This window comes from Molothrus aeneus, chromosome 7, assembly GCF_037042795.1.
Source record: "Molothrus aeneus isolate 106 chromosome 7, BPBGC_Maene_1.0, whole genome shotgun sequence".
Lineage (NCBI taxonomy): Eukaryota > Metazoa > Chordata > Aves > Passeriformes > Icteridae > Molothrus > Molothrus aeneus.
This window is the reverse complement of record NC_089652.1, coordinates 29,744,925-29,768,114: the sequence shown is the minus strand read 5'-3', so window position 1 is coordinate 29,768,114 and position 23,190 is coordinate 29,744,925. Positions and strand designations below refer to the sequence as shown.

Here is a 23,190-nt window from a genome sequence, read left to right as displayed (position 1 = left end):
TGGTTGGACTTGTTGATCTCAAAGGTCTCTTCCAACTTTGATGATTCTGTGATTCAATGATTCCATGATTATCAGTATTTCAGAATCTAAACTCCCACAACATCCCCATCAAAATCACAAGAGGACGAGAAGAAAGTGCCAAGGAAGAAGGAAAACAGAAGCGTCCAGAGCCAACAGGTGGTGCGTGCCCCGTGTGGCCGCACATCCAGCCGTGACGCTGGGTCACAGGGTGTCTGCAGTGCCGCCGGAGGGAGAGCCGAGCGCCCCGGGCTGGCCGGGAGGGCGGCGCGGCGGGGCGGGGCGGCGGCGGCGGGGCCGGCCCGGGCGGGCGGAGGAGCCGCGGCGGCGGCGCGGGGCGAGCGCACTCGGCAGGGGCGACCCCGGCTCGGGCTGTGGCCATGGCCCCGCGCCCCGCCGCGCTGCCGCGGCTGCTGCTCTGCTCCGCGGCGCGGGCGCTGCTGTGGCTCGGGCCCGTGTACCTGGCGGGGTACCTGGGGCTGAGCGGCAGCTGGCTGCTGCTGGCGCTGGCGCTGTGGCTCTGCTGGGGACTCAACCGGCGGGGGAAGCGCGACCGCCTGGCCGCCGCCTTCGCGCTGCTGGAGGACGAGCGGGAGGCGGTGTGCCGGGGCCTGGCCGCCCGGCACCTGCCCGCCTGGGTGAGTGAGGAGCGCGGGGGCTGTCCCGTGGCACCGGCCGTGCTGCGCGTCCCGGCGGCTCCGGGCGGTGAGCGGAGACACCGAGAGCGCGGTGTCCCGGAGCGAGCGGCCGAAGGGGTGGCAGCGATGCCGAGCAGTAACGTTTTTGATTTTGAAGTCTTGCTCGGGAAAGCGAGGATTAAACTAGGAGTTGTTTTAGCCCAGGAGATGTGCTGTAAGTGGGTATGTAAAACAGATTGATGTATTGCCAGAGACACCTCCCTTCAAATACATGTTGTTGCATTGCAGGTATTTTGCTGTTGAAGATACTTATTTTAGACTTTGTCATCCAGCAGATTTTCTCCTCTTCAGTGTCATTTGAAAACAAACAAAAATATATAAACATTATATTCTCATCCTGCTAAAAACCCAAATATTTAATTTTGAGGGTCATCTCTGGACAGTACGGAAGGCCAACCTCTGTTTGTTGTTCACATTTGGTTCTAGTCACTCTACGTTTTAAAGTGAAGAAACTAGAATTTCTGCCTGCCATTTTATTCTGTATCTTGAGTTATTTATTGGGCAGCTGTTGTTGGCTAATGGAAAGGATGATGAGGTGTTTAGATATTTTTTTTCTTTATCATCATTTACTTAGCATTTAAAAATCTGTCAGGGACTGGTAGGGAAATGCTTTTCTTGTTAAGAGTGTTGCATGGAGGCATTTATAGTCGGCAAACTTTTATATAGCCTACAGCACTTGGCTCTCCTTAATTCTGTGGGAAATGAAGGCAGCTGGCAGTTCTGAGGAGTGAGGCCAGGGTCTCCTGCCAGGGCTGGTGCAGCTCCCTGCACATGTTCCCTCCCGCCAGGCACAGAAGTCTGTCTCTGAATGAGGTTTCTGCTTGTTTGTATTGACAGAGCATAAAAAAAAAACAATTCAGGGCATTAATGAATGTGGTGGTGTCAGCTCTTGCCCTGATGCTGTGAGAGCAGTGTTGTGTTTTATCCTCAAGTGCCCTGAATCATTGTAACCAGAAATTGACCCTCTTAGTCACTGTTGAAAAATCAGGCTTGCCCCCACAGTGCACACAAATTCAAAAAGTTTCATTAGGTTTTGTGGCTGAAAGTTTCAGGCTTCATTAGTTTGGGAGCAGGTGGTCATTATTGATTGCCCTGTACTGGGCCTTCACAAGGCTGCACAGAGAGCACTCTGTGCCCCAAGCCAGGAGAGATTTGGGCAAATGGGGAGACTTCAGCAGAGGCCACTGAGATGGTCAGGGGCTGGAGCACCTGGGGCCTGACAATGCTGGGGCTGTTCAGCTTCCTTCAGAAGGGAAGGTTTAAGGGCTATCTCATTTCTATCTCCCACTGCCCACTGCATGTGCTCACAGAGATGGTAGAGTCAGACTCTTTCCAGAGGTCTGATTTGTGAGTTGTGAATTCTTGGCCCTTACTCCTGGAAGGCAGGATGTAGGACCTAATGATAAAGAGCTGCACAGTGTGCTTTTAGTTTTACCTATATTGCCTCTTCCTTTCTTTTTGTGTGTTGGTAACTTTTGTTCAGCTGGGTGTTTGCTTCCACACTGCTCTTGTCCTTGATGCTTTTTAATTCCCCAGTTTTAATTTTCCTTCCATCCCCATCCTCTATTTGATCTACTTCTTCCATGTGCCCATCTTGGAGGCTGATTCTCACCTGATGTCTATTCAGTTTATTCTCCGTGGTGTCGTTTTTTTTATCTTTTGGTTTTGCCTTTCAGTGTTCATGGACCTTCAGTTGGGAGCTCTAAAACTCTCTGCTGAGTTCTTCTCTCCTGTCACACAGAGGTGGCAGTAGCAATACAGTTCAAGGGGAGCATGGCTTGCATGTGCAGTGTTGGAATCTTAGGAAAGGTTCTGAAGGTGTGAAATGATGGCAGTGTCTTGGGTTTCATAAATCTTCATCTCTTCATGTGGTCTGTAATAAAATGAGGGGGATCCATCCAGTGAAGAGTTAAGAGCAATCACTGATTTTGCTGCTGGTTAAAAATTCTTCTCCCTAGGAGGTGGCTTCTTTAAATTCGCTTGGGTTCTGCTCAGTCCTGGTATCAGTTGTTAGGAGATATACAGAATGTAGCCTTTCATTTAGGGGGGATGCTGGGAGGGCTTCCCTAATCTACTCAACCATCTGTTTTGGGGTATTTGCAGGATTGTTTTGCAGCACCAGTTTCTTGGCTGAAACCAGCCAGTGAGTTTGGAATAGACACATTCCTGTGCTAGACAGTGTATGTGGGCAGGCTGTGCTTCCTCAGGAAACCAGGCTGGAAAGCTGTTCATGGCAGGCACAGTCAGATCCATGGCTTGAAGAGTTGAGACCTTCTAACTTTGGCCTTTGCAGCCTTTAGCATGACTTCTGTACAACCAGGCAGTGCTCAAAGCAGAGGTAGCCAGGCTTCCACCTTCGTTCCAGCCCCTGGGGTTGTGGTGACTGCTCTGTGTTGCTTTTGCCACTGGTTATCTGGCTGCACATGGCAGAATCCAAGTATGCTGTGTTTCTTCCTGATGTTAAACTCCTTTTACCAAGCAAAATACTACTGGGTACAGAACTGTCCTTCTAAAATGTTGCCTTTTAAGTCCTTGTTCATGCCAAAGCCTTGTTTATGCTTCTTTTTTTTTTTTCCTCCTGTATGAGTAGCTAAAAATCCTGACTTTTTGTAAAAAGAAATGAAACAAAACACCAAAATCCCAACAAAACCCAAAACAACCAAACAAACAAGCAAAAACCAAACCAAACCCAGATGGATAGATTGCTGTGTTGTATTTGAACAGAATGGTGCTGTTGTGTCTAACATGGGTTTGTTGTTGCTGTGATCCTTGCTGTGGCTTGCTCCAAGGCAAGGTGGAGTCATGCAGAATTTACACATTTTCTTTACCTGATAGTAATTGCCCCTTACCTAGTGTTTTTGATCTTCAAAGCTCTTTTCAAATGCTAAGTAATTTTTACTGCATTCCTTAAACTTTGGCAAGAAGCATGCCTGCTTTTGTAGATGAGTAAAACTGATTCTGATAGTGGGACTTGCCCAAGGCTACAGGATTAAATCTTACTCTGTGTTAGTATTAATTTTGGCAGCTCTTGGTGTCTGGTTCTGGGATTAGTAGGAAGTGTTTTGGGCTCCTCCTGCCTGTCCTGTACTGATGACAAACTCGGGCAAGACCTTGCTGGCAGGGCTGTCACCAGTAGCAAGGGCCAGAAGTGAGTCTGAAATCCAGAGCACATGGTTCAGAGGTATGGAACTGTAGATGGTGATACATTAAATTCTTGGAGTATATGGTTGGGTCAAGAAGAGAGCTTGGTGGTGTCACTGAGCTGAACTAGCCTTGTGACATGCTAGCTAGCATGTGTGTTATGGGGATACCTCACGGGTAGGAAAGGACTTGCTCAGAGCTTGTGTTTTACTACACAGTGGATAATGCAACACCTGGAGACCAAGCTCTGCTTCCTCACAGAACTGCTCATTTAGTTCATCCCATTGAGTGGAGCTGAACTTTGGTATTGAGAACCCACTGAAATTTGGTGGCCTGTCATAAACAGCGGAAAGCTGGTTTTCACCAGTCATGTAATCAGCCAGTTTCTGTGGTGTTCTCAGCAAGAAGAGCCCATTTTGTGTCATCCCAAGAGCCCCTGGTGTCTTTGGTCCCAGCCTTTGAGCTCCAGCAGTGCCATTCCTCCATCTGTCAGAGGAAACTGAGGCACCAAGTGCCTGGGTGGGACCTGGGTTGCAGACACCTGAATGAGGGGGTGTCAGGTGGGGTGGAAATGTACCTGTACATTTGTGTATAAATGTCTGCTATCACAGCATCTGGGGTGTGACACAGAGCAGTGTGATTCATTGCAGTTGCTTTGGAGGTTTGCTCTGGGCTGTCAGTGGTTTGGGTATGTGTGGCACAAATAATAAATTCAATTTTACTTTTTCTTAAAAGAAAGAAGCCTCATTCTTGTGGTTTTTGCCACTTTCCTGATGCCCCTTTGTGCTGTTTCAAGTCTCTAGGAGCCTTGCCTCTAGTGAATAATCCCAGACAACTGTAATGGTTTATAATGCCCCACATCTCTCCCCTGCACATATGAGGAGTGACTTCCTCACTGGGAAGGGGTAGCCCAATTGTTGTCCTGTCCTTTTTTTCGGGTCACATCCCTCTCCTGTCTGTAAGGTATTTTGAAGAACAAGCTCACCATGCTGCTTCCATTCCTGCTCTATCCTTCCTACATCTGATCCCAAGCTGTGGCCCAAGTGCTGCAGGATGTTGGTGCTTGGCAATTACATGAGAACCCAGGATTTATGTGCCCTGATGGAGAGCCTTTAGTGGAAGATGAAAGGCTGGCAGGTGAAGTGGAGGTTCCCTGATTCACATAATCTGCCTCACTGTAAAATGTAAGCAGCAGATTGTCTGTGTTGATTGTCCCTTCTGGTGCTGAGTTCTTGCTTCATCATGCAAATAGACCTGTGCAGGCTGACATTTCAGGGAACTTCTGTTGTATTATTTAATGGAAAAGTTGCTATTTAGAGCATCAAAAGAAATTTTTTATAAAGAATATTGTAATATTACTTTGGAGTTTTTTAATGAGATCATTTGAAGCATTATTTGAGCAAGGAAATGAGCTCTTCAATCATATATGAAGCTGTACTAAAACCATGCTACTGTCCATTCCATCCAAACATCTCTGAGCACCTCTCTGAAAGCTGATGAACAGTAAGGCTGCCTGAAAGTGTAATTCACAGCTCTTGTAAGAGGAAGTATTGTCCTACCCAATTACTATTATCAGGCTAGATGATAGTCAGATTCTCTTTGTATTCAGGTGCTCTAGTGTCTATTCTGAGAAGCTGCTGCATGTCCTTCCCTTCTGCAGTAACCTGCTACCAGCTTGTAACACCAGCTGCAAATACCATATCCATAGGCTTTAATGTGTGATTGTAGTAAGGTGATTGTAACTCTTCACTCAGCAGCTTCTTGCAGGGGTCTGAGAGATCAGTTACTTGAGACTGGTCTCATACTCAGTTGTCCTGATGGTGATTAAGCAAGTCATCACTTCAGGGAGCTTGTGGAGTTTTGTAATGGACATATACACTTCTTGTTGGCATTTGGTGTGTCCATATTGGAAACATGATGTATAAGTGACTATTTCATTTTAATTTCTCTTTGCCATCTTAAAAAGCTCTGAGAAGTGAAAGCACTGGACTGTTACACATGATAGTGTATGCTAACAGACTTGAACTCTTACAGGGCTTCTTTTCCCTAAGGCCATTGGCACCATGTTGGTATTAGTGGAGAAATGCTGCCACAACCAAGACATTGAGTTTCCCAAGCAGGTTCTTGTTTCCCAAAGTGGGGTGTCCTGGTTGAGGAGAGCGAGTACAGGAAACAGGTCCTGCGCAGCTCATGGTCTTAAAGGGAAGTAGGTTCTGTTGGCTTCCCAAGGCATGACAAAGAGAAGGATGAGAAACCTAATGCTGCTTTACATCATGAACAGGAAGTGACACTTGCTTTAATCATGTAAATGTGCCCAGAGGCATCCTGATACATCAGTGCACGTGGGTTCTTTTGCCTTTTACTATTCTTTACTTGCTTCTTTGCAATTTACAATTTTTCTAGGAGGTAGTAAATTATAAAGGATGTATGTATGAAGGCAGAGGGATCTCAGCTTACTCTAACTAGCATTCCACACTCCATGCTATCTTTTGCATGTGCTGCAGTGTGCTCAAACAGATAGCACGTGGCACTCACTTTTATTTTTCTTTGCATCCAGGTTCACTTCCCTGATGTTGAACGAGTGGAGTGGCTGAACAAGGTGAGGAGCTCTGAACTCCAGCTGGTGAGGCCACCTGCTCCCATCCAAACTCTGTGGGACAAGTCTGAGAAAGCTATCAAATTACTACTAAATTAGTGTAATTCAATTGTATCTGTGTCTATACTGAAGTATGGAGTCACTTGAGTGTGGGGTTGCCACTGAGGTTGAGAGCCAATGTGATCCTGGTTGATACAAGTTTGATAAATTCAACACTTCATTCTGAGACTAAAAAGAAAAAGTGAGTGTTTGTCTGTATGTATGGATACATACATGTGTATGTTATTATTTTAGCAAACTTAGTGGTATCTCCTCTTACCAGAAAGGTTCCCAGAGAGCACTGAGGTAAATGCTTCCAACAGCAGGTGTGCTCAACCTCTCAAAGCAAAACAGCTGAACTTGCAAATTAGCATCCAGTGGCTATCTTATTTTTTGGTTTTTTCGTGTTGTTTTTTTTTTTAGCAAATTTTCTTTTTTATATAAAAACTCATCTCAATCCTCTAAATAAACCTAACTCCAGGGAACGTTGTGACACTTTATAGTAATTAGGAATTATTGTACTTAAGAAATTTAACCATGGGCTTCGTTGGCGTCTGTGCTTAGAAGCAGCCTCCATGGTACTGAAAACTCACTCTTCAGTTCCTGAAACAAATTCCAATTCTGAGGAACAGAGATGGATCCTTCCATAAGGATGACTAAAGTGCACAAAGTTGACTTGGTATTTTAAAAGGACAGATATTAATAGCCAGGGTTCTGTAATGGGTGTGTCTGTTTCTCAGCAAAAGGTGTCTTACTCAAAGAATCTTCAGTGTGTTCCTGCTTTCACCCTTCTTTAGGTCCTTGTACAGGCTTGGCCATACTTTGGAACAATCATGGAGAAAACATTTAAAGAAGTTCTTGAGCCAAAAATCAGAGCAAAGAGTGTACATCTGAAAACATGCACCTTTACCAAGATCCACTTTGGCGAGAAGGTAGTGGGAATCTTTTGTAACTCTTGTGGTTCACTCTTTTCTGAAAAGTTCAGATGTAAAGGAAATGAGATGTTCAGCTCTGTAATAGCTTTGTTCCCTCCTCATGTTGACTTGAGCATCTTCACCATGAAGGAAGGATCATACAAGGAAAGATACACATCTCTTCCCACTTGCTATCAGTATCCTGGGGCTGCAGATAGAAAAAAAGGACCACATCCATATTTATTTCTGTTGTACCCTTGCAGCAGGAGTTTTCAGTGGTCTCTAAGGCTTGCAGGATGGCCTAGGGCTACTTGTAACTAGCCCTGTGTTTGAGGACTGTCAAGGCCATTCTGTCTTAAAAGACAAAAAAGCTGGCATGGTATATTCATATTTTACATGCAGTTTTGCAAAGTATTTAATTAATGCTTCTGTACTCAAATTCATCAGTGAGTAGGACTTTTCACTTGTGCTTAGCTTGATAGATGTTGACTATGTTGTTATCTTGTTTGTCTCTATTCCAGTGCCCTAGAATTAATGGAATAAAAGCCTACACCAAAGAAATTGATAGAAGACAAGTTACCCTGGACCTGCAGATCTGGTAACATTGCATCATTGATTATGTGGATGGTTCTTAACTTACTGCCTGTGTATGTATCATGCTGGACTGGGCAAGGTGTACTAAGATTAGCCTAGAATGATGTGAGATAATCTGTCTCCCAGCTGGATGTCCTCAGTGGTTACAGAAGTGAAATGTGCATTAGCCTCTAGACCAGAAATGACCTGCACACCTCCTCTGGCCCATCATGACTGCCGTGGATATAAGAATGTGTCCCTTGGCTTTGCCATTGATGGCAGTGAGAACCCAAGTTTTCAAACTGTGCTTCCTCTTCTCAGGAAAGCTCTCAGGTCTGGAGATGCTCGGTCTGTCTTGCCCACTGTGGTTTCTCATTAGTCCAACCTCTCCAGTTTTTCCAGAACTACTTGTACTATTTATTTTTTAATTCCTTCCTCTAGATTAATCCTCTGTTTTAGTCATTTGTTCTATGTGCCATCCAACACATTTGCTTTTTTGATTACAGCTATTCTCTGAGCAGAATACTGCCTCTAGCTCTATTAACAACAACAACAACAAAATTGGATAAAACATTTAATACCTCCCAGGGTGTTTTGAATGAGCTTGTATGTTTTGTTAACATCAGAGCCATTGCAGAGCTAAACTCTCTCCTGGTTTAGCCCTGGAGAAGGGAATTGCCGGGGGAATTACCACTTGCATGCTGCTGTAGCTCTGTAAGTTTAGTGGGTGACTGAGCTGCCTAATATAAATTGGCTTTTCATGGTAGTGCCGGGAAAAAGCTGTGAAATTATGGACTGTCTTGGCAACAGCACAGAGCTCCTCAGAACTGTGCCTGCTGCTCACCATGGCAGTGGCATGGCAGCATCCCCAGCCCTGGCAGAGCATCATCACTCCCTGTAAATTCACATGCTTGAATTTCAGCCAGATGTTTCAGTGCTGTTGTTGTAATACCCAGGTCAGTGTTAGGGCCTTTGGCAAATCATTCATACTTTCCATGTTGAGATTGAGAGATCTGATGCCTTTTAAGCCTTGCAGAAGGTTGCTGCTGTTCTCTGCTAAACTGCTTCTCCCACATGCTCGTTTTCACTGTCTTTTGCTAATCCTCTGCAGAGGGATTCCCCCACCTCTGCATTCCAGTCCCTCTGGCAGACCCATCAACATCTCCAAACTGGCCAAGCACTTCTGTTCCTCATGCTGATGCTGATAACCCAACCTGAGCTGGTGCCATCTGATAACCCTAGTATTTTCTGTATTCACACAGGAGTGTGGGGTTTGCCTTGCCTCTCTGGTGGGGGTCTCTTCTCTAGGGCTGCATTAAGGCCTCAGCTTCACTTGTGTTCATATGTTAACATCAGTGTCTGCAACTAAGCTGTGTTGTGCATCCTGCAGTGTCTGCAGGAGATTGTGTGTTGCTATCAGAAACAGGGAGAGGCAAATCTGTGATTGGTGCTATTATTTACCTGCCTTTTTCTGGATGGCCAATAAAACAGGTTTTTTTGCTACTTAGAGGAGATGGAGTTGAGTTGCCTAGTGTGAGGCTGTCCTTCACTCTACCTCCTGGTCACTGTGCTGTTGAGGTTTAAATGACTGATCTGTTTACAGGGCTGTGTGCTGGCATCACAGCACTGGAGAGGAGAGTGAAGTGCTGTGGGTGCCTGTGGGTTGCACTGTGCAGTGCTGGCACCACAATGACTCTTGGGTTAGGTTTCAGTGCTCTGTAAATGCTTCTTGCTTTCAGTCTCTCAATAGTACAGGAGGATAGCTTTTTTTCCTCCAGTTTTATCAAGAAGGCAACTAGTTGTTGAAGCCCAGAGTCTTTGATTTGATATGGAGAAAATACAGGAAGAGGGTAGGAGTAGAAAAAACCTTTCCTCCTTACCCTTCCTTTGTAGTCTGTATGGAACCATTTGTGTAGTTTATTAGCCACTCATAGACATGTGATCCATGAAGGGCTTTGTTTCACCTTGTGCTCCTGATCTCACCAACAACCCTGAGTGTTGTGGTTCAGTTCTATGGTCTATGTAAAGAGGAGCTTCCTTTCCTCTGTGTTAAGTTTGTAGTATCACAAATAGCATCCTTTGCTTTGGGAAGTGTGAAAAATAGCACTTAGAGGTCCCTTATTTGTATGGGCTGTAGTTGTCCTTGAGGAGGCTGGGCCAAAGGGGGCTTTCAGCATGGGGGCCATGAGAAGATGGGGCTCCTGGGCAGTTACTTTACAGGCAGGGAATTGCCTGGGCTTTTTCTGAAGGGAGGTGCAGAGATCCAGGTTAGTTAAACTTGCCAGCTCTGGTAGCAGCCCTGCCTTCAGCTAGTGGATTGCCTTTTATCATAAACACTGGGCCCAGCTTTTCCAGCCAAGTACAGAACAGACACAGATACTTGCACTTGAAAAAGGTTCTCATCCACAGCACAGGCATATCTGCATCACCTTGTGCAGCAGGTGATGCAGGAGAGAAACAGGTGATTTTTCCACCCTCCCCAGGTGGGTAGAGCACAGTCCTGTGTAGGGTGGAGGGGCTCAGCCTTCTAAGTGCCAAAGCTTGAGTTTGGCTCAGGTGTGCTCCAGGGCAGGATAGCAGAGAGCACAGCAAGGTTATGCTGCACAGAGGAGCAGATGGAAGCACAAGCAGCTGGGACTGGAAATGAGGAATAACTAATGAACAAAGAGTTCATCCTTTCTACCAAGCACCCTGGCAGGGGGGTGATACCTGTATGAGGCAGACAGAAGGCTAATTTAAGGCTCAGGCTCTGATAAGATTTCTCTGACATGTTTACTGGAGAAAAGAGACATCTAGAACTGAGTGGGAAAAATTTTTGACTGTGTGGAAAGGTAGAAAGGCTTGTAAAACACCACAGCTCTTACTTGTGTTGTGTTAGACATTTGCAAAAGCTGAATTAAATCCTCTTGGATTAATTACTGCAAATTAAGGAACTAATTTTGGCTCCTCATTTAGAATTTTATTGTAACAATACTCTATTAGCACACAGAGTAATGACCTGTAAGATAATGTCAAAATTGTAGAAGTTAACAAACATAAAATAAGTTTAATTATGTCACTAGCTTTTAAGAAAGATTGTGTTAATTTTGGCATGGTTTATGAGGTTGGAAATAAGAAATGAAAATGCTCTAACATTAAAGGCTTTATTCTATGTGTTATGAGCTCCTGAAATTCTGCTAGGTGACTACCTGTAAACAAATATACAAAGAAATTTGCTTGCAAAAGTGGAGGCAAATTCACAGGGTTGCGAAGTCTTGGCAGGTTTTTTGGGGTGGGAGGGAATCTGTCTATATGCAAATTACAGTTTGAATTTGTGGCAACTGCAGCACTATTTGCCCATATACATATGATCAGAGCAGAACTCCTGCCCTTTTCCTTTGATTATGGAGTGAAGTTATGCATGCAGGCAGCAAGCACAGCACATTCACTGCTGCAGCACCTTTACACCCTGCTTTACCTGCAGGGTGTTTGTGTGTCTGCAGCCAGAGCTATTTCTCAGGGGGCTGAAAGGGAACTTGGTAGCTCCCTTTAATTGTTTTCTGCCAGAAGCATCAACAGATCTGCAAGGTTCTGCTCCCTGGGGTGTGGCTATTGGTTTCTGCATAAGGTGATGTTTGTACTTTAATAAAAGTCTAAGGTGCTTTCCAAATTGCCAAAGTACCGCATCCCGCATTTGCTTTATTTAATGCCTGATGTTCTCCATGGCAACTGACCAAAATCTGATCTAAGTAGTTGTCTTTGAATTCAGCCTCAAGGAAACCAGGTTATTTTTTAGAGATAAATTTGTCCTTCAAGTGGGTTTTTGGGTTGTGGGCATGGGTCATCTATGTGCTTTTTGGGTGTGGGCAAGGTGGGAACCCCATAAGTAATGGCAGGATGCCTCTGCACCAGCCTGGGAGCTGTGTCACCAGGGTGTGGGGTGGGATCAGGCTCTTGGCAGAGAAGGGAGCAAGAGAGCAATGGCTCTGACCTTGAACTTTGAGTGAGCATCTTGGTCCCCTTCTTGGAGCAAGCTTGCTCCAGCCAACCCCCAGTCTTAAGAATGGAAGAGTAACCTGGAAATACAGATGTTGCTTCAATGTTTTACAGGTCCATCAATATCCCAGCTGACTGCAAGATCTGACCTTTGTTCAACTTCCCTTTTTCAGTCACTTGAAAATCCATCTCTGCCTCTGGGTTCATGTTGTCAATCCTTAAACTGATTTCATTTATTCTCTGTACAGCCCCAAATTTCTCATGGGATTATTACAAACTGTGGAATAATGTGAGAATTTTCTTTCAGTTACATAGGGGACTGTGAGATTCACATGGACATATCGAAATTTAATCTTGGCGTGAAAGGTGTACAGGTGCGTGCAGTGCTAACATTGTCTGTTCAAGGCTGTGTGGGGCAGGAGGTAGCACCTCCCAGTGGGGAGGTCACGACAACTGGGAAACCAGCAACTGTCAGGCTTGGAATGATTGGCTTTACCTCCTTGTTCTTGGCTGGAGAAATGAGGCCTTCCATGGAAAGCACCTAAATGTCACTTCCAAGCTTCATAGAATGACTCTTAAACAGGGTCAGTGCTGGAGCATTGAGTATGTGTGGGCCAGCAGCTGCCACTGGAGTTCAGAGGAGCTCAGAGTGTTGGTAGAGAACTTCAGAAGAGTCATGATGTTCATAAACTGGTGTAGATTAAACCAAGAACCTGTTCTTGGAATGTTGAAAGCTAGTAGACAAATGGCTCCCATTGTACGGCAGGATTGTAGAGAGACTCCACAAACACAGAAGGCATTGCCTGACATCAGTAGCAATGGTTTGGGGGGAAAGTTTTTTGTCATAAAATTCTAAAGAAAATTACTTCAAGTAGAATTTCTAAAATTATCTCCATCACTGAAAAGCTCACAGTTTTGAAGCTGCACCATGAGAATACCTTAACCCTGAGCTTTCCTGTTCTGTTTGCAGCTGTATGGGACGTTGCGGGTGATCCTGGAACCTCTCCTGACCGATGCACCCTTTGTTGGAGCAGTGACCTTGTTTTTCATGCAGAAACCGGTGAGTCGGGAGTGAGCTGCTCTCTGCAGACTTCTTGGTCTTTAGTGAGTGACACGAGCTGGCCATCACTGATAACCCAAACTGCATAACTGTGAATACCTCACAGTTCAGGTGCTTAAATGACATATTCCTAATTGTTCAGTGTCTCTCTTGAATTCTGGGAGGATGTCAATTAATTCGCTCTATACTTTTGTAGTAGTGCCTAAATAGTTACTCGCTTCACTCTAAGAATGGGAGGATTGTCTTATGGTAGCAGCACAGGAGCTGTTTCTGCAAGGTTTCTGGCTGCTCTACCTTCCCATTCACAGATTTTAAATGCAGTCATTTTGCAGACCATTCATGGTTGCCTTTTGAAAGCTTGCCTGTTTAAGGTTGTGTCCCTTATACTCAACTGCGGTTTAATAAAATATGAGAAACGTTCTAGTCTTGTAAGAAGCAGTTATCTTACAGCACACAGCTTTGCTTGTGGTTGAATTATGCTCAGCTTGAGTTCATGACAGTCATATGTTTTTGATCTTGAACGAGGTGTTTTTGTGTTTAGATGTAGCAGCATTATTTTAGCACATGAAAGAACCTCTTTTTTTTTTTATTGTATGAATAAGAATACAGACTCCTGAAACCGGTGGTATTTGTAAATCCCTCTGCCTCAGGGTATAGGCCAACCCCTAAAGTGAAAGGATGAGAAAACAACTTCAAAGTCTTAATAGAGTTGCTGAATTTCCTTTATGACCCCAGGGTATCTGCCAGTGGCCATTGCTAAGGGCTGAATGCTGACTTTCCTTCTTCTTGAAAATTGAGTTCCAGTGATACCCTCAATTCGGGATGGCAAATAAAATAGATAAGGGAATTGATACCAGCTGTTGATTCTAATGTACAGATGCAATTGGTGGTGCAGGTTTTCCTTCCTTTAGACATCTGACTTTGTTCTAGAAGCATTTCCCTTTTAAATTCTACATTTATTTTAAAATAAATGTTAATAGACCTGTATAATATTTTCTCCCCAATCTTGTTGTAGCATTTGGAAATCAACTGGGCAGGCATGAGCAACCTTCTGGATGTCCCAGGAATTAAGTGAGTGTCTACTTTGCTTTACTTTATAATTTGAAAAATTTTTGGAAGTTGGGATGTAATTCTTGAGTAACCAAAGCTGTTGTTGAGAGCATTGTGTGCAAGATGTTGTGTCTGTTCATCCCATTGTATCTGGCTGTGGCAAAACCTGAGAAGGTTTCTTTTTACATTCTGGCAAAACTGTTTCAATCACTTCATTACATTTAGGATGGAAATAGTAAATCCCCCAAACAACAACGACTTAAACTAAAAAACAAGCCCTTCTGTTTCCTATGTGCTAGTTATTTGCAAAAGTAGGTTTAGACTGGCAGACTGCTTTTTTTTTATTTACAGTGAAGTGTAAAAAGGCAAGGTATCACAGAGCTGCAGTCCCTCTGAAAAACTCAAGTACAATCTATGGTAAAGAGAACTGCACCAGATTTATAGGGAGAAAAGTTTTCTTTCTATGTAATCTGCTCACCCTTTAGGTGTAGCTCTTCTCCAGTGCCTCTTGGGTTAGTATTACATACATAAAACTTGCACAGCAAGGATGAAAATCTTAGTGGGTTTCAGTATTGTTACAAACTGCTTCACCAGATTAGGGATTCAGTTTGTTCTTTAGTGTAAGGAGAAAATTCTGTTGCACAAGAGGAAAATACATGGGGTTACACAGCCATTGCCTTTGTCCCTTTCAGAAGTATCTGTTCCTCTCTGCTCCCCTGCAGCTCATGGTTTGCAGACTCAGGAAGAGTCTGGCCACTTTAGGTGCCAGTTTATGTGTTAAAGATCCTCTGAAGGCTTTTGATGTTGAATGAGAAGAAGTTTCCTTTTTCTCTTAATTTGAGGCCTGAGTGGCCTTTTGCCCGGAAGTTTAGCCTGAGAGCTCTAGTTTTTATCAGAGGAATTAATCTGTTCTTTTCTAATTTAGCTTCCCTAATCCTTGCAGGGAAAAGGCCTGTAGGTGTTCCAGCCTACAGCCTCTCATATAATTAAGTGCAAATTTGGTGTCCTAAATTTTTACTGCCTGGTTCTCCCACAGGGATTTGCACACAGAAACCTTTGCTTGTTCCTCAGCAGTGCAATGAAAGCTGGGAGCAAAACATGCCTGACCATGAATGGGCTGAAGTACAGGTTGAACAAGAGCCCTCCCTGTCAAATGAATTTGGCTCACTTAAGATAGCAAAGAAACTGGATGCAGTCATCTGTCCTCACATACAAGCTGTGTTTAGTTGGGTGTACCCTGAGACTTGGGAGAGGGGACAATTCTGTGACATTCCTGTGGGTTTTTTTTTTACAGGAAAGCCAAGAGCCTGACCAAGGTTCCTGGTTTACCATTTGGAGTAGAAGACTTTCCTTATGTTCTTTATGTGTGAATCCAGCCTCCTCTGTGAATTGGGTCAATTTAGTTACACAGTCATACCCTTATAAGCACTAGATCTACCAAGAGGATGAATATTTCAGATAATTGGTGCTCCTGGGTTTTCCTCTTAATATTGTTTTTTGCTTATGCCAGGTTGTAGTGGTGTGTTGAAATCCTCTCATTAATCACCTGGAGAGTACTTGGACATCTCTGATAACCATATACTTCTTGTACCTGCTGTACAAAAAGAGCAGTTGTAAAGCAAAGATTTGAACTGAAATGCTAAAAATATGCAAGTTGTAATTAGGCTGCAAAGTTCCTTGAACTCCAAGATAGTGCCCTCAATTCAGCCAATGTGTTCTCCAGTTACTTCAGAAGAAATTTTCCTTCTTAGTGCAAATTCTGCCAAGATCCAGAACCTCATCTGAGAAATGAGCTTGGGTTGTTGGTTTTTGGGTTTTTTTTAATGTGTCTGTCTGCTTCAATTTTGTGAAAAGGTCTCAGCAGGTCGCCAAGGCAGCAGTGTATGCTGTGGCCATTTCTAAGTCTAAAAAAAAACTAGCTCAAGGCCTTGAGCCCCTTGTTAAATGGCTGAAACCTCCTGATTCCCTTCTCCCTTTGTCCATCTCTGGTGTTATTCCTAAGGAAACCCAGAAGACACTTGAGTTTGACATGTTTGGGTGTGTGCATGAAGATTTCACACAGCCTGAGCTCCCATTCATCGTTTACAAAGATGAGCCAAATTCACACCCTGCAATAGGGATGCTCCTACTGCAAACCTGCACCACTAAATTGGAGTTGAATGGCCACTCTGCAGCTCTTTCATACAATCATAAACTTTGGAAAAGATCTTTATAGATCACCAAGTCCAGCCATTAACCCAATACTGCCAAGCCCATCACTGAACTATGTGCCTAAGCCCTTTTACGGGTCTTTTAAATGCTTCCAGAGATGGTGACTCAACCATTTCCCTGGCTGTCCTGTTCTAATTCTTGAGAATACTTTAGGGAGAGCTAGGCCACACCAGTCACTTTGCAATGCTCATTTTTTCTGCTGTCCCTCACTTTCCCTACTGAGTTGTGACTGATTGTTGCCATTTTCCCCCACCTGCAGTGTAATGTCAGACTCATTAATTCAAGACTTCATTGCTGCACGGCTGGTTCTACCCAACAGAATCACAGTACCTCTGAAAAAGAACATGAACATTGCCCACTTGAGGTTCCCTGTCCCACAGGTGAGTTGTTTTTTCAGTGACAGAGTGTTTATCTACCTGAGTGATGCTTCCAAGCTTAGTGTCTTTGGATGCTGCATCAGCTCTTTCAACCTGAGTTGTGGGCTTTCAGTAGGTAGTATTCCAGAAATATAAAAGCAGTGTTGGATAATAATTTGGGAGGGAGAGACATGGGCACTGGGAGTTCCTACCTTCTCTGCATGTCATAAGGAGTCTGTTTGTACTCTGAGCTCATTTACCAATTAAACCTTTACTCTGTAACTGCAGATCTGTGGTACATGCAAATGAGAGGAAAAATACATAAGCAGTGAGTGTCATGCTATTTGATATTTTTACTAATGCTATGAAGAGTTGAAAATAGGGAACTTGGAAGATCACATATTGTTACAAAAAAAATTTCCTAAATTCTCAACATATCCAGGTCTTCAATGTCCTTCATCCATCAAATACCTAATACTATAGAGGATAAATATAAATGAGTGACAAAGGCACGCTCACTGTTGCAAACTTGCATCACTAAATTGAAGTGGAATGGCTCCTGTGCAATAAAATAAGAACCTGCCAGTGAGTGCTTAGTTCCTCCTTCAGTCAGTGGGAGTTGATCTTTATACTTGATTTGACTGTGGCTGTAATGCTGTGTGCATATGTATATTTCTGATTTAAAAATAAATATTTCCTATACAGTTATTTAGATTGAATTTTACATCTCTTTAAGGGGGCTTTTTTTTTCCCTCTAGGCAAATGGTGGAAGAAGTGCTTTATTACAGCTGTCATTGAAAATGTACTGCATCAAGCTACGTGTCTTTGCAGAACTGTCATGGTGACTACCCTTGCTGCCTGAAATAAACAGTTTTAGGAGGCAGCATATTATAATTATCCAAAGATTGCATTTTCATGACCAATTCTGTATCTTATTTTATCCAGGGAGTAATAAGGGTTCATCTCTTAGAAGCTGAAAACCTTGTCCAGAAAGACAATTTCCTTGGTGCCATCAGGGGGAAGTCTGATCCGTACGCTCTCCTCCGCGTTGGCACCGTGCAGTATCGAAGCAAGACAGTCTCCAGGGATCTTAATCCCATTTGGAATGAGACATTTGAGGTACTGAACCTTTTGATCTTTCCATCTGTAGGATACACAGCCATTTACATCCCTGTGCTTGCAGGACCTTCTCTTAGCTGACTGCACAGGGCAGGTGGACTTCCTTGTTTCTTGGTTGAGGCATTTGTGTCCCTTAACCAAGTTCAAATTTACATTGTAAACTTGAAATGTCCTTCAGGTTGATCTGATTTACATGTGTGGGTTTTTGGAGGAGGTGCAAAGCACTGCTTTAAATACCAATCAATGCATCAGTCTGTGCAGCTGCAGGCTGCTCTAGCATTAATTCCTCTCTGCTTATTAGGGATACCAGTTTGAGGGGTTTAACTTGTAGGTCAAAAACAAGCAATGTCAAGCATTTTCACCTATAAACAATTGTATTTGTTATGCATTTAACCATAAGAAAGAACGGGGAATGTCCTTAATGTGTTTGAGAGTTGTCAAGTGTCATGTTCTTGTCCACTGCCTGAGCCTGAATATGTGTATGTGAATGCTTTTTATTTTTAATCAATACCTCTTTCTCCTCCAGTTTGTTGTTCATGAAGTGCCTGGTCAGGACTTAGAAGTGGATTTGTACGATGAAGATCCAGATAAAGATGACTTTATGGGCAGGTAAATTAGCAAGACCTTTGATCAGGGTCCAGTAGCCTCTGCTGTGGGACACCTGAATTACTCATACTGGAAATGTCATACTGGTGGAAGACAATCCCTTTGCCCAGATATTAACGCCACATAATTAGTTCCTGGTGCAACTAATGTTGGACAAGGTTACATCCTGCAGGGAATCCTGGGAAGCCATTAGAAGTAATAGTTACTTGAGATTTACTTCAAGTTTATTTTAGTTTTGGAAATATTTCAAGAGGGAGACTTCAGGAGTATAAGTGTGTTCCTGCACACACGTACACAGGTAATGTGGAGTAGTTATTTGGAACAGATTTGACAGTGGGCTTTTTGGTGGTTTATGCTGCATGCCTCAATGTACATTGAAATGTTTGCTTTTTGCCTTTCAGCTTGCTGATAAGCCTAGTGGATGTAATGAATGACAGAACTGTTGATGAGGTAAAGATCTCAGCTTATTTCTAAGTATGGCTGGTGGTGCATGCCTACATGCACTCATTTGTGCTTCTCCTCTGCTACTACAGTTTTTCTTTGTACTTAATGCTTCCTTGCACACTTGCACTGTGGTATTTTCACAGAAAAGATAATACCAAAGTAGCCATGACAATAATTTTTATGACCAGGCTGGTAACCCCAGAGAGCCCTGAGCCAGCAGTGGGGTATCTTGTTGATACCTTGTGTCCTGTGTGTACCAAATGTTTTGTACAAAGCTGCAGATAAAGTTTGGTGAAGCAGCCTGTTTGCTGAGGGAAGAAATGATCTGACCTTACTGTGGTTCATCCTGCAACCCAGAATTCTACAAACAATGCCAGGGTGCCTGTCTTGTGCTGCTGCTGGTTGGAAATATCCACATGCTTTGCCTGTTCGTGGGCATCTTATTTTAATTTTCTTCTGCCTTGTACCTAAGTAGGTGAACGTGCTACAATCTAAGTGTCAAAAATGCAAGCTAATGTTCTCAGAGTAAAATTCACATTGTCTATTGTGTGCAAGTCTCAGAGTCTGCACCACGTATACAAAAGCTACTCTGCCTCTCAGTCTCAAGTTGCTCTTTGTTATCTCCATGTAGTGGTTTCCCTTGAGTAAGACGACAAGCGGACACTTGCATTTAAAACTGGAGTGGCTTTCACTAGTAAACGACCAAGAAAAGCTGCATGAGGTGAGTGTATTTGCTTAAAGGATTTGGGTGCCCTGATCCCTGTCCGGTCATCAACAAAGGAGTGTGTAAAATTAGAAACCCCAGGCAAAATCACAAGAGTTTATTTTTGTCTGGCAAAGTTTTGATGTGATCCCCTCCCTGCCACTCCTGCAGAGGAAGGGCATTTGCTTGCCCCAGGTCTCTTGGTAATTCAGGAGTAACTCAAATCTGGCAGCTCTTTTTGCTTGAATTAGCAAACCTTTGTTTGACTCACTGCAAAGTGGCTTCTCAGGGGTTCTTTTAAAAATTTTTTCCTCCCTCTTCATCTAGGATTTGTGTAGGACCCTGGACCCCTGAAATAATCTGTATTAGTCATAGGCAAATACCCAGCCCTGGTGCTTGGTAGGGCTGTGTTTCCAAATGGTGTGTCATTTGTCCAGCAGAATTGCTTGGATAAAGCCCATCTCCCAGAGAGGCTGTTTCTTCATAACCAAGCAAAACCATTTGAATTCCACTGAAGTGAATAAAATTGTTCCCAAGTTTTGTTCTGCTGACACTGGATTCATGCTGATATATGTGGTTGAACATGTTTTTAGGTGTCTTGCTGTACTGGGGAACCCAACCAGTTCTGCACTGAGAGATTGACAAACATTAAAGGCAGGGAATTGAAAAGAGTTACACATCTTCTTACTGGTCTGCTTTGAATTGTCATGCTGTGTTGACTTGAGCTCGTCTAAATTGCAAGTTTTAGAGAGAGGCAGAGAGCTGCTTAGCCTTCAGAAGCTGCCCTTGGAATTTTGCTGTGTTTTGCATTGTCCTTGGTGGGTGATCCATGACTACTTTTGTGTTTTGATTTGTTTTATCTTTCCCTGCCTTTACAGGATAAAAAGGGTCTGTCTACAGCAATTCTGATTGTCTACTTGGACAGTGCCTTCAACCTCCCTGTAAGTACAAACCACATGCAGCAGCCTTCACTCCTAACCTCCTTTTTTTGAAAACAACAAATTAACTGTTTTAAATATTCTTTCACCAATTCAGAAAAACCACTTTGAGTATTCGAATGGTGAATGTGGAACAAAGAAGATCAAAAACAACAAGTACCTCAAGGTAAAATTTATATTCTTCTCCCACTTTGCAAAACAAGGTTCTGGATTATGTGGTATAATAGGAACTGAAGCTAGCAGTGGTTAAAAAGAAATAATCTCTCCTCTATCAGAATCTAAGTGATGAGCAGGGGTTCAAAATAGTGATTGAAAGCCCACACCAGTGAAAGTCTAGGAGGCCAAAGTGGGAATGCAACACAGAAATGTTTGATTGTGTGTGTGGTTGTCTTTCTTTCTTACACAAAAGAGAGCCTCCAGACATCAGACTAAGTCATAATATCTTTGCTGCTACTGCTGCTCTTTCTTCCCTTGCTGAGCTGTTCCAGCTTGACATTGAGCAGGGAGGAATATCATTTGTGGTAACTTTCCCATCCACTGGAGACCTGACCACCAAATTCCACTCCCCTTGGCTTTAGAGGGATTCAGAGGCCTCTCTGTCATTCATACCTTCTAATAGCTTCTGTTTACTTCTCCCCCCAAATACTGCATTTTGCTACTGTGATGTAAATGGCAGGTACAGGGAAGAATGTACACATCACAGTCAATAATCCTTAATTCTGGACCTCACTGTGTGCAGTTTGTATGTAGTGTTGTGCCAAGACCAGATTCTCAGGCTTAACTTCTATAGCATTAGTGCAAAGAGGTGCAAGAGGTTCAGTATTGTTGCTTCCAGACAGGAATTGTTATTTGATGCCAAGGACTCACTTCCAGCTGCTTTGGAGCAAGTCCTGAGCCTTGGAAACCAATTCTGAGAGTCCTGATTCAGTCAGGAAAGACCAAGATTCCCCACTGAGCCTTCAGCTCTCCTCTCTGTTCCCTCCCAGCTTCTGACAAATTTTTAACTGCTCACCTGTTGGAACCTAAATACATAAAGCTTTGGCTTAAATGTATACTCTTGATGGTGGAGAATAAGACTGCTGTGTTATTGCTGGGGGCTTTCCTGTGCACTACACTCCTCAGGGGTCCCACATCCAGAAAATACTGTCAGCTTTCCAGCAACTTCAAGTAAGAGTACTGGTTTGATATTGCTTCCTGAAAACTATAAATTTCTTAATCTTTTTTTCTGCCTTCTTCTTTCTTCCTTGTATTAAATGACAGAAGATGGAACGAGAGCCTTCCTCCTTTGTCCTGCTCACAGTTGGGAACAAGACTCAGAAGAGTAAGGTGAGGTTGTTTAATTCTTCTGCTTTCATTAGATACTTTCCATCTTATGGGTGACTGTCCCCAGGTATCCCCTAGGAAGGAAAGGACTTCTTGTGAAGCTGATGTGAAGAGCTGTACTTGTAGTGATGGCTGCAGAGCCTGGGAGTGGCTCTGTGTCACTGAGTTGTGGTGGTGGAGGGTGTCAGATCAGCTGTTCACATGTGTAGTTCCATGCCTGTGTCCAAGAGTTCATCTTGGCCTAGACACTCTAGATCTATAAGTCTCCAATCCAGCTTATGGTTTCTCAGAGCAGGGTGTCGTATGCATCAAGCTGGCTTTTATTCCTTCCTCAGAGTCTTTCCTGGCTCCTGTGTATCACAGTTTTACTGTTTTGTTTTGTGTTTTGTTTTGTTTTTAAACCCGGACAAGATGGGACAAGATGGATCTGCATCTCCTCCACTTCACTTCCAGCTCCTTTTTCATTATTTAAAAATTACTTTTGCTTCATGAGTATGAGCAACAGCTGAGGTCTGCCCTCCCAGTAGCTGCCATGTTCCCTGTCCTGCAGCTGGATATGGATGAGCCCTTTGTTCTTTTGGACTTCCAGCAAATAAGAATGAATCCTGTTGGCTACACGCAAGCATAGAGGACTGGCACCTATTTTCCTTTGTTCCTTCCACCTGCTCCACCCACGAATTGGGTTCTACTTGCATTTTTACCTTTTGTGGCTTTCCCTTTCCCTACCACATCACTTGCCTCTCCTAAGCCAGGTCAGGCTTCCAGGCTTTCCCTGCTCCTTTCCACTTGCTGCCTGCACTCATGGCCTGGCAGGGACAGCTGGTTTACAGAGCAGCCACAGTCCCCTTGGGTGCTTTCCATGCTCTTTCCTCTTTGAAGTGGATGGTGCTGAAGCTGTGCCCTCCTACTCTTCCCACGAGTTCTACACCCCTGAATCTGCCCCTCCAGCTTTCCTGCCCTTGCCTGCCAGCTCACTGCAGCTTTGGGAGCTGGCTCAGAGTGCTGCAGGCTGGAAGCAGTGCTCTGGCTCTCCCTGGGTGGGAGGGAGGGAGGGAGCGGTGCCTTGCTGCAGGTGAGGCGGGCTGCTGGTCGAGGCAGTGCTGGTGAGGCCAACTGCAGCTCACCAGACTTGTTCTTTGGCATTTCCACGCCCCAAAGAACTTGTTCTGGTTTTGCCAGAGACTTCACTTCCATATGCTTCTGACCTGGAATTTCCACTCTCTCTATACAGCTGGGGTGTAGCATCACTGAGGGCCACCATGGCCCTCTCTGGTGATCAGTGTCATGGATTCTTTGCTTCTCAGAGACTAAACTAATGCATGTTCTTGTTGCAGACCTGCAATTTCAGCAAAGATCCCACATGGGGCCAGGCTTTCACCTTCTTTGTCCACAGTGCTCATTCCCAGTCACTCCACATTGAGGTGAG

General features: G+C 44.0%; 1 protein-coding gene across 1 annotated transcript in view; it reads left to right on the top strand.

Moving 5' to 3' along the window:
* Window positions 1-398: 398 nt before the first annotated feature.
* ESYT3 (extended synaptotagmin 3) overlaps window positions 399-23,190 on the top strand; it is a 30,392-nt gene continuing 7,600 nt past the window's right edge. Inside the window, exons 1-16 of the mRNA XM_066554045.1 lie at window positions 399-656; window positions 6,415-6,456; window positions 7,290-7,424; window positions 7,928-8,004; window positions 12,262-12,328; window positions 12,925-13,014; window positions 14,030-14,085; window positions 16,535-16,655; window positions 17,577-17,750; window positions 18,277-18,359; window positions 18,758-18,806; window positions 19,432-19,521; window positions 20,382-20,444; window positions 20,539-20,607; window positions 21,702-21,767; window positions 23,099-23,185. Coding sequence (XP_066410142.1) covers window positions 399-656; window positions 6,415-6,456; window positions 7,290-7,424; window positions 7,928-8,004; window positions 12,262-12,328; window positions 12,925-13,014; window positions 14,030-14,085; window positions 16,535-16,655; window positions 17,577-17,750; window positions 18,277-18,359; window positions 18,758-18,806; window positions 19,432-19,521; window positions 20,382-20,444; window positions 20,539-20,607; window positions 21,702-21,767; window positions 23,099-23,185 — 1,527 coding nt within the window. The remainder of the gene's footprint in view (window positions 657-6,414; window positions 6,457-7,289; window positions 7,425-7,927; window positions 8,005-12,261; window positions 12,329-12,924; window positions 13,015-14,029; window positions 14,086-16,534; window positions 16,656-17,576; window positions 17,751-18,276; window positions 18,360-18,757; window positions 18,807-19,431; window positions 19,522-20,381; window positions 20,445-20,538; window positions 20,608-21,701; window positions 21,768-23,098; window positions 23,186-23,190) is intronic.